The sequence below is a fragment of the Molossus molossus genome, unplaced genomic scaffold, assembly GCF_014108415.1.
Source record: "Molossus molossus isolate mMolMol1 unplaced genomic scaffold, mMolMol1.p scaffold_m16_p_12, whole genome shotgun sequence".
NCBI lineage: Eukaryota > Metazoa > Chordata > Mammalia > Chiroptera > Molossidae > Molossus > Molossus molossus.
In genome coordinates, this window is record NW_023425347.1 from 19,331,666 (window position 1) to 19,347,663 (window position 15,998).

The 15,998-nt window shown below is 38.7% G+C and overlaps 1 protein-coding gene across 1 annotated transcript; it reads left to right on the top strand.

The window, feature by feature from the left end:
- Window positions 1-7,070: 7,070 nt before the first annotated feature.
- PRL (prolactin) lies at window positions 7,071-15,266 on the top strand. Its single transcript, XM_036255628.1, has 5 exons — window positions 7,071-7,320; window positions 8,196-8,377; window positions 10,533-10,640; window positions 12,643-12,822; window positions 14,951-15,266. Exons 1-5 carry the CDS (start codon window positions 7,071-7,073, stop codon window positions 15,140-15,142), a joined length of 912 nt encoding a protein of 303 aa, XP_036111521.1. The 3' UTR covers window positions 15,143-15,266.
- Window positions 15,267-15,998: the final 732 nt, after the last annotated feature.

A 15,998-nucleotide genomic window follows, 5' to 3' on the forward strand; every position in this document is an offset into this window, starting at 1 on the left:
GGCCTGCGGTACAGAGAGACCCGGGTTCGGTTCCCGCTAAGGGCACGTACCTCGGTTGCAGTTTGTCCCCGGCCCTGGTTGGGTTGTGCGGGTGGCAGCCACTGGATGTGTCCCTTCGCATTGATGTTTCTCTCTCTCTCTCGTCCTCTCTCTCCCTTCCGCTCTATCTGAACAAAAAAAAGGAAAAATGTCCTCGGGTGAGGATAAAAATAAATAAATAAATAAATAAGTAAATAAGTAAACTTATTACATATTTGATGTTTGATCTTATTCTAGCCTCTAATTTTATATTTTTTGTTTCTTCTCTTTCTTTTGTTTTCTGTCTTTTGTTACACGGAATGACTTGTATGTGTACATGTGTATTTGTGTGATTTTTTCTCCTGAGGTGTTAGAAATTTTATAATATTTTCCTTCTTCCAGTGATTATAGTAACTTTGCATTGTCTGTTGACATCTTCTTTCCTTTTTGAAAAAATCAACTTGACTATACCTACTGATTCTCAGCTACGAATCATGAAAAATTAACATACTTATACTTCCTTCCACCTTTGAAACAGGTTTACTTTTGCAAGAGTTTTTTGTTTACCTTTTGCTTATTTTTTTAGAATTAAAGAGAGTCGAAATTCTGCGATCTCCTTGTCCCAGAAATCCTTATTATCACCCCATACCTTTACTTTTCCCCATAGTTTAAAAGTTTATATATACTTCTATATGTGTACTCTTTTATCTAGAGCTATATACCTATATCTGTATCTATATATTTTGGTCAATAGAGCATTCTATCAAGGAATTGATTCTTATTTATATTTCAACCCCAAATGGTAAAGAGCATTGTTAAATAATTGTCAATTTAGTTACTCCCTAAATATCAAAGTATATGTTACAATAGTAAGACAAATTGCATTTAATGAATAAGAAAAAGAGACAGATGGACATGTCATAGCTAAGATATATTTAACAAATTCTAATAGAAAAAAAAATGTATTGGAGGATGATGGTTGTGTAGACTGGAACTGGAGAATATTATTTCCTGTAAAAAACCTATTTCTCAATCTGAATTCTTTCAATATAATGAAAATTATTAACAGTGGAAGAAGCTCAGTACATGTATGGCCTTATGAGTTGTTAGCATATTGAAATAATTGTCTTGAGATCAGTACAGATTTGCTGCACTGACCTCCCAGGTGCATTGACTCCTATTGACTGGCCCAGCCCTTCCACTAGGATCCTCAGTTTCACCACTGCTGAACAGTTAAAGAGTTAATGTTGTCAGTTCAGGGAAAGTTAGGGATCTGTGTCTGTTCCTATAGCTTTCTGTTCTGTTTGGTCCTTCCTGTGCTAATTATAAGATTAAAATTATCCCTGGAAATTGGCAGTTGGTATGGTTCAGAGTCCACTTTCTATTAGATAATGACTCTATATAGATAGATAGATGATAGGTAAATGAAAGAGAGAGGGAGGGAGAGAGGAAGGGGGGAGGAAGGAAGGAAGGAAGGAAGGAAGGAAGGAAGGAAGGAAGGAAGGAAGGAAGGAAGGAAGTTAGTTAGTTCCTGGAAGTAGATATGCTTCAGATCTATTTCCCGTTAAACAAGGAACACACAAATGTACACACCACACACACATAATATTGAAGTATGAATAATCTTTTACAAAGAAAGTTATTTCCTACACCACTTAGCATTAGCATAGAGCAAAATATCTGATGTTTTTACTTGAAAAAAAATGTAATCTCAAAGAGTGAATCTGTAAAGTCTCTAGACACATCATTCTGAGATCTGGGATGGCGTTCTATCAGGCATTAAAATTTGTCCAAAGGGACAGATGGTTCAGAACAAGCATGTGACAAGAAAGTCATAGGATAAGCCAACACAGAGAACTCATAAAACTCAATCGGAGGATATGAATATCATATCAGTGAAGGAAAAGAAAAGGAATCACAGGGCAAATTTCCAAATGCTTCCACTAAGGCTTTTTTAATGGAGGAGCAAATGCTCTCAAGTCACTGCCAGCAGATTAAGAACTTGGGTTCTGGACTGACTTAGGAAAGCTGATGATGTGCAAAGCCCTAGTCAGAGATAACATTAAACACAGGCATGCAGGGGGCGAAATGTATGTCTTAATATGCACAAAGTTAATGTGAATAGTAGGAAGCAATTAACCCGTTACTTTGCTTATCCTGACAACAATGCAATTTAAGAAATCAAAACTGTGATTGATCCTTTTTTCAATGCTCCTTTGACATTTTCCGGTATTTTATTTGGAAAACAATATATATCCTATCTTGTCTTTAAGTCCAACTTTTGGAAGATGGTTATTTTGAATTTTTAAATTCATAAAGAATACACTTTTCATCATTTGCAAATTTTACTTTATTAAAGGTAATTTGTTACTGAGATAGACAGAAACATCCTTGCGACCTAGTCTGATGATTTTTCAACCTCTTACTACCTTGTGCTCTTTAATATTCTCCATGTATCTTGCAGCAGACACCTTTCACTATGGGAAGCATTTTAAGTATTTTTGCATCAACGAAAGAAGAAAGAACAACATCACTCCAAACTTAAAAATAGAGAAGCAAAAGAAAATTTAAAGCAACTGCAAGCTTCATATCTAATTAGGAATAAAAACCAACTTGATGTTACTTAACGTTAAAAATTAGAGTCATTTAGAAAAGGTGGAAAGATTATTTATTAGTTTTAGATGCTAAAAATATCACAGAGCTTTAAGGGCATTTGAGCTATTTATTTAGCTATTTGACAGTAATTGATCACCAACTCCGAGTTTAATCCTAAACCTTTAGACCAAAAATGGCAAACAAGTGGACGTTTTTAAATAAAAAGAGACAAGTCCAATCTTAGTAAATTTCTTTATTGCTCTAAATTAAGGGCAGGGTTGGGGAAAGATCTACAACAGAGCACATACAGAACTAAGGTGCAAAGTGGGTGACATATATAGCAGACAAAATAGGACAATTATGACTTTTTGCATAGCATATGCTTTTGCATTGTTTGGATATTGCAATATCCCCTTAAGGGGGATGTAGGGCTGTGAAGCAGCAAAGAAATTTCACAGAGAAAACACGTCTCTGTGGAGGTAAATAAATCAATTGGCCTCCAATGAATAAACACAACTCAGGTTTTCTTAGATTACTCTTTTCCCAGCTCTCTACAAAAGCTGCAACACCTTTAAATTTTAAGATTAAGTTGTCAGTTCTTATGACAGATTTCCCTACTCTTAAATTTATAGGGGGTGTAGGGCAGCATTAATTTCTCTACACAGAGCAAGCACTGCTCTCTTACTAATTCAGACTTTCACCCTGGCTGGTTTGGCTCAGTGGTTAGGGTGTTGGCCCGAGGACCAGAGTCTCGGGCTTGATTTGGTCAAGGACACATACCTTGGTTGCGGTTTGTCCCCGCCCTAGTCGGGGTAGTGCAAGAGGCAACCAGTCAATATGTCCCTCTCTCTTCCTCTCTCCCCCTCTCTCTGAAGATAAACAGAAAAATATCCTCGGATGAGGATTAAAAAAATAATAATAATTCAGACTTTCACTGTCCAGAAGAAAAATTGGAAACCTAGGCTGGGTGTGTAGAATCCTGACCCAGCTTTAGATTGTTAGAAACTGTAAATCATCACACCCGGTATGTAGAATTCAAAATCTGATGTTGCTTCAACTAAGGAAATTAGGAAGATAGTTTTTAAGTGATGTTAGCCTTCGTTAAGTTTTCTAAGCCCCCCTAAGAGCACTTAGTCCAATCGTTGCGGAAGTTACTAACGAGGCAGTAGCAACTGTAGAAAAAGCAACTGCCATAGAAAGGGATTATTTTTTAAATTACCTCATCTGTCAATTTACTGTAAGAGACATATGGTAAAATTGAAATTAAAGGTCACAGGCTGCTTTAGATGCAGGGACTTAATTTGGAGAAAGTCGTCAACAACTTAGTTCGTATTCATGATAATCATTTCATTTAGGAAATGTCTAAAAGGCAAATGAAACTTTTGAGCCCATCAATGATTAAATTTTGTCACTTTTGCCCCAGAGTAGCTCAAGGTCAGAGAAATAAAGTGAGCATATGCTAATAACAGTTTACCTACCCCTATCCTTGAGGAACATGGCAATAAGTGCCTAGATTTTTGTTTTACTACATCATATGCTAGGACGTGATTATGCGTGTGTTTGCCCTTGAAACCTGCCAAGTCACTTCCCCAAAACAAACTCCCTCAGGTCAGGAATGATTTCTTGATCATCTTTGATATGGGTACACAGCGATGTTTGTTAACTGAGGGTTCTTTCACAACCCTCCTGATTCCTCTTGAAGCAACAATTCTCCCAGCATCTAGCTTGACTAATGACTTCTGGATTCTTGACATTCAATCTCTCCTAGCCTCCATTTTTTAATCTGTAAACTGGGGGTGATAATATAAATTTACATTTATGGTAAAATCAAAAGAGATAAGCAAATAAAAATGTACATTTCCAAACAAAATGCCAGACATAATATGCCACTTAAAAAAAATGGCAAAATAATGTGTAAAACCAGAAAAAAAGTGAGGGAAATGGAATAACAGTATAACAAGAAACTGAAAATCCTCTTTTCTCAATCTTTATATTTCTCCTGGTATTTCGTGTGTAAGTTTTGAAAACTTGACTTCACCCAGAAAATTTGAATAAAAAAAAGAATACCCTTTGATAATACATGAGACACCTAAGTGAAATAAAATGTTATATTCCAGAAACTGCAGAAAAATAAACGTAAATTTCAAAGTAAATGACTTCTTGAGTTTTACAGGTTCTCTAACCCAAACTAGCTTCCAGGTTTTACCTTCATTATTTTTCTCATTTCCTTTTGGTCTAATTAATCAAAATCCTTCTTAGAATGTTCATTTCTGGTCAGTATGTCTTTCTGAATATGAATAACAAATAAAATGCCACCTGATGTTTGAAATTATGGGGAAATCTCAATGACGGAAGTAGATGACTGTAAAAGGGAAGCAAATATGTAATCAATATATTCATATTCATAAAGGTGTCATAGGCTTATAAAGCCGGTGTCTGGGCAAGAGAAAGCTGTAAGACTACCAGACCTTTTCTGGAGAAGGGTGTTTCCTGACATCATCCCCACATGGACAGCAAAGAGTTGCCGCGGAGAGGTATGTACAACTCACTGAGTTATTGGCTTTATCCACACTCCTTTGGGGATACTAATCTAAAGTGTTAGCTAAGATTCTCTTAGGAAGAGGTTTCAGGCTTACAGACTTTAGAAAATTATTCTAATCGCTGCTCCAAAAAGCAATTGTACAAGGGCACAATAGAACAGACCAGTGGTTCTCAAATGGAGGAACCCTTCTTCGTCCAGAGACAAATCATGAATGTCTGGAGATATTCTTGGTTGTCTTAATGGAGGGTGGGTGTGGGAGTGGAAGAGGTCAGAGATGCTGCTAAATATACTACACGGCACAGGAGAGCCCTAGAACGAGGAATCTTCCAGCTCAAAATGCCAAGCTGAGGAATGCGGGCCTGGAGTAAGACTGAAAGTGTCTTTAGGTCCAATTTATCACAACTGCAGAAGGCAGAGACTAACATTTTATGCTTCCCAGGCCTCTTACGTTATTTGGCCAAGATGAATTAACCTGATAAAATTCGAATTCTGAAGCCATGATGCAGATAATGATAGCAAAATTGTTTCTCATACTTTGTTGTTTGGGTTTAAACCAAATGACATTTCAACAGGAAAGACAAGCTAGTCACAACTAATCACCTTTACTTTCTTGGTTGACATTTGCAAGAAAAAGAAATTAGTACAATCATAAAATTTATATGAAATAACGAACAAAATATTTATCAATTTTATGTTATCTTAGACTGTAAAAATTCTTCACATGATAAATGCACAGATAAATGTAGCCAGAGTTCAAGAATATCTATTCGGTTATGAATTTCCTAGAACCAATATTCCAATTATATCTGTAGATAAAATATCTATGCAGCTACATTTCGTGACTATAATGTACAGAAAATAAACTTTTTGGAAATATGTTTCTAAAAAATTAGAAGTCTATTATATATATCATCTCATAACATTAACATTTTTATTTTGCAGCTACAAGTTATTTAGTAACATTCTATACTAAATATTTTTATATTATTTTAGGTGTTTAGGTTTAGATATTTTTTTCACACAGAAATCTTTAGCACTTGCTTAGTTTTATCTCAGACACTTCCAATTACATTTATTGAAGATTCTTTAAAAATTTAGTTTTCTGACCAATACATTTTAATATCAGGCATTTTTTTTGCAGCATTTTGATGTTAAAAAGCAGTTTTAATATATTGTTTCTTTCCTTTTGAAAGTGTACATTATTGCTATATTAGAGATCCACATCCATCCATCAGTTGAGATCACAAATTGATGACTAAATCATCTCTAATAATTGTTAAGGATTTCTTTTACTTTTTATTTTTTCAAATCTAGTCTTTTTTTAAATTTTTTTTCCTCACCCAAGGACATTTTTTTCATTTTTTGTACAGATAGAGTGGGAGGGAGAGAGAGGAAGAGAGAGAGAGAGAAACATTGACATGAAAGGGACATATGGAGTGGCTGCCACCTGCACGACCCAACCGGGGCCAGGGACAAACAGCAACCGAGGCACGTGTCCTTAGCGGGAACCAAACCCGGGTCTCTCTGGACCACAGGCTAACGCTCTAACCACTGAGCCAAACCGGCAAGGGCTAAAATATTTTTTTATTGATTTTTTTAGATAGAGAGGAAGGGAGAGGGAGAGAGATAGAAACATCGATGAGAGAGAACATCGATTGGCTGCCTCCTGCATGCCCCCCACTGGGGATCAGGCCCACAACCTGGGTACGTGCCCTGACCAGGAATCGAACTGGAACGTCTCAGTCCATAGGATAATGCTCAATCCACTGAGCCACACCCACCAAGCAATTGTCAAGGATTTTTAAAGTGGGTGTTTTATTGATGCAGCAGGAAAAAATTGATTTAAAAACACTTCCCTAGGGCCACTGTTATCGTGCAATCACAGGTCAAGTCCTGCACTTTCCATGTAACGGCAATGGCCTCTGGAAGCACTGAACCGTCACGGCTGCGGGTTCTGGGGCCTGTCACGGAAATGCAGACCGAGAGCACGCAGGAGTGTGATGGTGGGGCCCGAGGAAGTGAAAGGATGACAGTATTGGCCTTCAGCTTCCACTACCTGCTCATACGGGGACTTAGGGAGAATTCCTTAACCTCTCTAAGGCTCTTGGTTTATCAGTATAATTGGATGATAATAATGAAGGCTGAGGCTATCTCAACGGGCTATTGTGAAACAATTTTTTAAATGTTAAGACTTTTGGCAAAGTGTCAAGCAGCTGCATGGGGTTATTAAGGTGAGTTGGCAGATCTAGGTTACAGCATCATTTTTTATGTTAGAATTCTCTTCATATTCAATATTAGCAATCAGTCAGGCATGCATTTATTCTAATCAGTCAAGAAGGGGAAACAGCCCTGGCCGGTTTGGCTCAGCTGTTGGAGCGTCGGCCCATGGACCGGGGAGTCCTGGATCCGATTCCTGCTAAGGGCATGTACCTTGGTTGCAGTTTGTCCACGGCCCCGGTTAGGGTCGTGTGGGTGGCAACCATTCAATGTGTCTCTCTCACATTGATTTTTCTCTTTCTCTCCCTCCTGCTCTATCTGAAGATTGTGCAAAAATGTCCTCGGGCGAGGATAAAAAAGGAAGGGGAAACAAACAGATCAACTGTGCTGTCCTTGCCATTTCTGAGTCCAAAATACAAGTATTAGTCAACAGAGTGTTAAAAAATTACAAACTCCAAGAGAGCCAGGCTGCTGGAAATCTGCAGAAACTCCCAAGACACTAAACGATCTTACGAGAATGACCTGAGCACTCTGGCTCAGAATTAATTTAAGCTCCAAATGTTTGCAAGTTATAGAAGCACCTCAGGGAGCAGTACAAACATGCAGGGACTAACCTACTTCTCCAACTATATACCTCTGCAAATATAATTATATATCTAAATTTACACAGTGGAAAGTGTCTGTTCTTCCCCAGCCCAGCTATTACAGTACCAAATCCTGCTGAGGGCCATGTGGAGAGATAAGGCTGTCCTCCACAGGGTGACTGCTGATAACCTCCGCTGAACAGATCATCTGAGCACAGCTCCTGTTTCTGTTTAAGCAGGGTCACTCCTGCTCCTGCTGCTGCTGGTGTCCAACCTGCTCCTGTTCAGAAACGTGGCCTCCCTGCCCATCTGTCCCAGCAGGACTATCCCCTGCCAAGTGCCCCTCCGAGACCTGTTTGACCGTGCAGTCATCCTGTCAAACTACATCCATAACCTCTCCACGGAAATGTTCAGCGAGTTTGTAAGTACCACACTTCTTGCTTCTTCCCAGAAGGAACCTTCATGTGACAGACTAAGCTGTATCACACTTGAAACAAGAAAGCCAGATAAGCCAAATTTCAAATCATTCATCTTATAGGTCAAAGAAGGCATAAGTAGCCCTGGCCGGTTTGGCTCAGTGGTTAGAGTGTTGGCCTGCAGTCTGGAGAGACCCGGGTTCGGTTCCCTCTAAGGGCTTGTACCTCGGTTGCAGTTTGTCCCCGGCCCTGGTTGGGTTGTACGGGTGGCAACCACTCGATGTGTCCCTTTCACGTCGATGTCTCTCTCTCTCTCTCTCTCTCTCTCTCTCTCTCTCTCTCTCTCCCCCCCCCCTCCCACTCTATCTGAACAAAAAATATCAAAAAAAAAAAAAATGTCCTCGGGTGAGGATTAAAAAAAAAAAAAGAAGGCATAAGTAAATGACATGTGGAACAGGAAGAAAGGGACAGTTTCACGAAATCCCAAAGCTGTGTAAAGAGTGTAATAATTTTTTTTTAATTTCCTTTCATTCACTTTGTTTTCTAAAATTTCCAAAAAATGTTAAGCAACTATATTAGTCAGCTTGGGCTGCTATACACAATTCATATAGACTGGGTAGCTTAAACGATGGAAATTTTCTCACAGTTGTGGGGGTTGTGAGATCAAAGTACCAGAATGAGCAGGTTCTAATAAGAGTTTTCTTCTTCCCAGCTTGCTTTCTTCCTGGCTCCTTACAAGGGGGCAGGGGAGATGGAGGAGGGACAGAGAGAGCAAAGGAGAATAAGAGTGAAAGGAATCTCGTGTCTGTTCTTATAAGGACAATAATCATTCTGATCAGGGCTCCACCCTTATGACCCCATGTAACCTTAATTACCTCCATAAAGACCCTATTTCCAAACATAGTACATTAGAGGTTGGGGCTTCAATGTATGAATTGGGTGGGGGGGGGGGGCAACACAGACACCTGACATAAACACTTTTACGTAGGGCGGAAGAAATGGAAGGATGATGATTTCTTGTCCTTGCATGTAGGGTACATGACTCCCAAGGCATCATTCTTCACCCAGAGCACTGCAAGTATCTAATAAATGAGGATTGCACTGCAATGAATCGGGTGGACTGGACAAAGTTAAACTAAGCTGAATGCATGTTAGAAAAAGAAACAGTGATAATAACTAGCTTTTCTGAAACTAGAAAATGCTACGAATTATTGTCCTAAGATTTCCAGCACATAGGTTTAGAACTACAATAGAAGTATTCTTTTGGAACTGGAAACAGTTATTCTCTTTCTGATTAAGGCACTGTAGAAGTTGTATGTTAACTCTTTTAGGTCAATCAGAGATCAGACAATGGATTAGAACGTCAATAAATCAACGCATCTCTATAAAGAATGTGGCTTAACATTTGTAATAAATGTGCACTTATATAGTTCTTTTTACACATTCATTTTTCTTTCATCCTACATTTTTGACTGGCCATCTTTTGTCTTCCAGAGCTTCCTAGTAATATCTTTAAATTTCCACAGTGCTTGTTAACGATTCGTTTTTCTCTCTCAGTGTGTTAGCTATAGACTTTTGTATTCTTAGTCTCAGTCCATTGCTTAATATTTTCTGTTTTTCTGACTTATCATTTTGTCATGATGAAGATATTGTATTCTGCATCTGCGATGATGATGGTATAGTTGTATGGATTCACAGGTTAGTCAAAGAAGTTATAATCTTATAATGCCTATTAAAGGAGTATACCCATTCAGTCCCACATAATCAAGAGATTAAATGGTTAAATATAGGTACATATACATTTAGTCCAAGTATTAAAAATGATTCTTAATAAACATTTAATATTTCATACTTTTTAAACATTGTTAGTGTTTGCTTTCCAGATAGTTACTCATAGGAAGGATAAAATTAAGAGAGTAGCAAAGAAGGGAAGAGTTTAGAATTTAGAAAAGTTAGATGGAAAAAAAAAATGTGTTTGCAGAGATGATGGAAAGAAAAGGTAGGGGGAAAGGGAACTTTCTCGATTCTTTAGTTTTAATTTTTATGTGGCCCTCATTTAAAAAAAAATTATACATCTATCAAATGTGGTAATATTTTGGTAGTGGGTTCATTGACTCAATGTCCAAATAACCCTAACTGAATTTGTTCTATCGATTTCAGGATAAACAATATGCCCAGGGCAAAGGGTACATCACCAGGGCCTTCAACAGCTGCCACACTGCTTCACTCCCTACCCCTGGAAACAAGGAGCAAGCCCAACGGATCAACGTGAGTCTTTTATCTTAGTTTCTCACCAACACCACTGAGACAGCACACTGGTATTTCCATGCTGTAGATGATGAGAGGCATTATAATAGGTAACCACTTGCCGAGCAAGGAGGGGGAAGAAAACACAATCAAAAAGAAGTTATGTTATATAGTTGGTGAATTATCGGTAAAATCAAATGCTGACTAAATCTTGTAGCAGGAAAACAAATAACAGATCTATAAATGGGTCATGCAGATATGATGTTAACTAATGCCTAGACCCAGGACTGCATATATTCTACTACATGAAAGTGGTAGCCAAAATGGACTTCCATGTGAAAAATTCATGGAAATGTAAGAAATACAAATGCAGTTTGATTTATGACAGGGGTCTCCTACCAGGACAGCATTTCTCATTTCTGACCACTGCACCTGAGCCGTCGCTTCTGGATTTTTAAGGCTGTCCCTCAGATTATCCTTCTCTGACACCTACTTCCTTCTTCCTTTCTCCATTCTTCACTCACTCCTCTGCCATCTCTTACTTCTTAATAGTAAGTCTCCCCGCAAAACAGGTCCTGTAAAATAATGTTTTTCTTCTCATGACTTTCGCCTCTTTTCTGCTGACAGCAAAGTCTGCATATCAAGCCCCAATCATTTATTGCAATCATTTATTATTATTATTATTATCTCCCTTCTGATTTCCTGCCATAACCACAGTTAACATGATTGAAATGAAGCATCATCACACAGATAGCCCTGTAAATACAATGTGTTCTTTCCTTACAACTTCGTTAATGACACCGGCATTCTCTCTGTCTGCTAAACTCATTAATAATAGTTATAATGAGGATAAAGATACTAATTAACTAACTAAAGGAAGAAGATGAAAAAGGAGGAAGAAGAGGAGTTACAATTTTTTGGTAGCTGCTCCATTGCCAGACACCTTACAAAGTACTTTAGGATCATTCCTTTTTCAATTCTCACATAAAATCCTGTAACACACGGTGCTGTTGCACTTCCTGAGACAAGGAAACCGCGGCTTGGAGAGCTGGTGGAAATTCCCCCCGTTACATGGGTAGTAAACAGTGAGTCTGGGCTTCCTCCAGTTCAAAACCCTCTCTCTACAATGTCCCTAACAAAACGGCACTGCCATCCACTGTACGGCTCGTACCTCTTTCCAGTTCCTTTCTTTCATATCCCAGAACATGTGTCGATTGCAGTGTCTATTCGATTCTCCTCTACTCTTCATTTCCCTTCCACTACCCTTGTAAGTGGACATCAGGAAAGCACACGTTTTAAATCAGAGGTGATCGGATCTCTGGAATTTCATGCCCCATCTTGGTAATAGTTCACTAGCAGGAAAAACGATCTCTGTGGATTCCTTTAGTGCTGTTGTTAAAGCTGCAGAGCATTGAGCCCTTTTATTCTCTGAACATGTGGGTCGGTACAGAGCTCTGCGGGCAGCACGGGAGCAGAAGTTGGTGTGGTGTGAGGAGAGCATGTTTCTGAAGACCGTGTCTTCTTCACGGTCTCTGTTCTAATTTTGTAAAAATAAAACCACAAGTCACAAATCAGTGCACTCGTGAATGATTTCATTTGTTAATGTGAATGAATCTTGAAATGAAAAGATTTGGGCTCTTCGTCATTGACGCTGTGGGATCTACCTTTCCTGACTCGGGAAGTGCACAAAGGGAGTGCCAGCAAAACTCTGGCTTCTCCCGGGGACAAGCCCAGCAGTCCGATGCAAAAGAATTCTCTGTGCGGGCAAATGGTAGCATTTCAGAAGGAAAAAATTTCTTCATGTTATAAATTAGAACGTTCATTAAAAGAAGTAGCTAATTAAATAAGCCAGATTTTTAAAAAACGTTATCCAAGTGTAAGCCACTAGCTTAAATTTTATGTGTTTACAACCTGTACCACTGACCAACAACTTTGCATACGTGTAAGAGATATCTAGGTCAGCCTCTCTGGGCAAACATCACCGGTAACCCACTGCACTGCGATTATTTTCATGGTTGCTTAGCACAAAGACCTTCTGCAGCTGGTCCTCACAGTGCTGCGCTCCTGGAACGACCCTCTGAATCATCTGGCCAACGAAGTGCGTGGTATCCAACAAGCCCCAGTTGCCATCATATCAAGAGCTGTAGAGATCGAGGAACGTAACAAACAACTTCTCGAGGGCATGGAGAAGATCATCGGCCAGGTGAGCAGCCTCCTGACACTTCTCTGTTTTCCTTGTTAAGGAAAGAGTTGACTCTGTGAAGAGGGGTGAGTTTTGAAATACCTCACTTGGTAAGAACAAAATTTAGGCATGCTATCTTCTACACTGCTATTAAATAAAGCAAGAGCCAAGTAATTCATAGTAATAGGTTCTACCCTTAATGGCCTTTGAATTCCACTGTCATATTTGACAGGTACACTTCCCCGCACTGCACACGAATCCATCCAAGCCTAGGCTCTTCTTGGGGACAGGCAGTTAAAATAATGTCACGGGAAAGAACCTGGAGAATAGAATCTGCAAGGTAAATACTTTCCTGAAAGTAGTCTAGGACACCTGTTATTGAAATTCTGCTCATTTTCTTTTTGCTCCCCACACCAGAGCATGAGAGGGAATGGAGGAAAAAGAAAATCAAAATCAGATTGGATGTGGTTTATCCCAACTCCCTTCTGCTAGACATAATGTCAGGGAAGGAAGGAGATAGAAAAGATGAGGCCATGGCATTGATGCTCTCTCAACAACCACTAGATTTCAGTGGGTTAAAAGAAGGGGGTATATCTTTTCTGAAATGTTCTTTATTTTATAATTTATAGAGAGGTATGCCATCCTAAATCTCATTTGGGGGGAGGGGCTTCAAAAATGAAACTCATACATTGCATTTAATCTCCCCAAGTAATTTGTCATATTTATATTGAGGTGATATTTGCAATATATATCTCCATGTAGATGGGATCATTTCAACATGAGTGAGGTAACACCTAAACAGCTTTCTGAAGTTCTCAGAAAGAATGTATCCTCTAAAGAAAAATATGTGATTATAGAAATAATAACAGGAGCAATTTTATGTGTTTCTTACTGTGTACAAAATACATGTTATCATGTGTCATTTAGTCATTTTCATAGGAAAACATATCCAACACAAATACAAAGCACATTTTAACCTTGGAACATAAATAAATGCCTAGATTTTCAAGTGATTTTCAATATTATGGGCTGACTTTCTGAGGTCACTAATTTGTACAATAATACCTCCTTTTTTGTTCTTTTTACCTTATATTGATTTATTCTTGTTTATATCATTGTCCCTGTTTTGTAATAGGGGTCAAGCACCCAGAAAAAAAGCAAACCAACATACATATACACACACTTACTTTAAATTTCAATAGGAATCCAAAGTTTAAAAAAATATTTTCCTGTACAGGAGAAAGTTAGTTTAATGATCAGAACCTATAGTCACTCGACATGTGTCCCTCCTAGCTCTCCAAACCAGCTGACAGCCCAAATTGCCAAGCTGTGACCAGGCCCCTTCTGTCCCCGGGGACACCCAGTCGAGGCTGAGAGAGCACCGAGTAGCATGTGCTCCTCCTTCATATTGCTCAGTGGCCTTTTGCTATCACAGTTGTGCTCCCACCCACCACCCTCCCTCGCAACTGGTGGGCTGCTGCCAATACCCCTTTTCTTATAGGCACTTTCCCCAGAAACTCCCACCCTATAGACCTCAAAAGAAAGCAGTTATTCCTCATAAAACATTGGGGGTTATCTGTCCTGGATGGATTTGGAAGTCCCCTGACCACTTCATCTCAGTCTTAGTCATCAGTAGATCATCTGTGCCTTAAAACATCAAGTATAATTCTCATCGTTTATGTCTCTGGTACGTATACTCCATGGAGAATAGAATCTGTTCAAAGCAGAAAAAAAATCAATGTAATTATTGTGACACCTTAGAGGAAATAAAGTGCACAGTGCGTGTCAGAGACAAGAGTCAGAAAATGACAGCGTCCCTCAAGTGAGAGAACAGAGACCAGCTCCTCCTTGTCCATGTGTCCCATTCATGTCGACATTCAGATAGCAACTTTCCAGTTCTCCATCTAGCTACTCCTGCACAAGTATACTTCATCTGTGATCACATACATGTGGAAAAAAAACTTACACTTAAGTTCTACTTCTATTTTTTTTAATTATAAATAGATTTCTGATACACTGGCTCAATAATCCATGCCACTGTCTGGAGAGTTTTACATTCATGTCTCTTCCACAAATCTTAACTCAACAATTAGAAAGAACAAAGATAAGCAAATACTAATAATACCAATAATATCTTTTTGGTTCTTAGGTCCAACCTGAAGTCAAAGAAAATGAGGTCCACTCTGCCTGGTTCGGACTTCCATCTCTGCAGATGGCAGATGAGGACACTCGCCTTTCTGCTTTTTACAACCTGCTCCATTGCCTGCGCAGGGATTCGAACAAGGTTGACAACTATCTCAAGGTCCTGAAGTGCCGAATGATCTACGATAACAACTGCTAAGCTCACATCTATTCCATCTGTCTCTGAGATGGTTCTTAATGATCCATCCCATAGCAAGCTCCTTTTAGTTTTATAGCATTTTAATGCAGGCTTGGTGTAATGGGTCTTGTCTTAAAAAATAAAAACTGACTTCTTAGAGATATTTAAATCTAAAAAAGCAGTTTGTCAAAATTTCTTGTCTTCATTTAGTAGAAAAATCAAAAGAAAACTCATCACGACCGTTAAGAAGTTCCTATTAAAAATTGTCACAAATAATAGAAGCTAGCATTACAAGTATGACAATGAACAGCTTACTTTAGGATCACAGTAGAGCATTGTGGGTCAAGGTATTATAATCAAAGAATTTGATAATTATTAATCATACTGGTCATAACAACAAGAAAATTGAATTCTCGGGATTCTTTATAAAATCCAGCCATATCCTAGCAGCAAACTTTCACAGTATTATGACAGACTATTTAAGTCCTATGAAACTATAATGCATCCAAGCAGTATGGCATTTACTAAACATTCTCAAATTATTAAGATACTGTCTTAGTCTATTCAGACTAATACCACAGACTGGATCACTTATAAACAACAGAAATTTAGTTCTCACAGTTCCGGAATTTGGAATACAAGTTGGGTGAGGGATCTCTTTAGGGTCAGAGAGTTCTCCTTGTACCCTCATATGGCAGAAGGAGCTAGAGAGTTCTGTGGGTCTCTTTGGTAAGAGCACTAATTCCATTCATGAGGGCCAAACCTCCTAACTTGACCACTTTCCCAAAGCCCCACCTACTAGTACCATCAACTTTTGGCATTAAGGTATCAACATATGAATTCTGGGGTAACACAAACATCCAGACCATGGCAGATA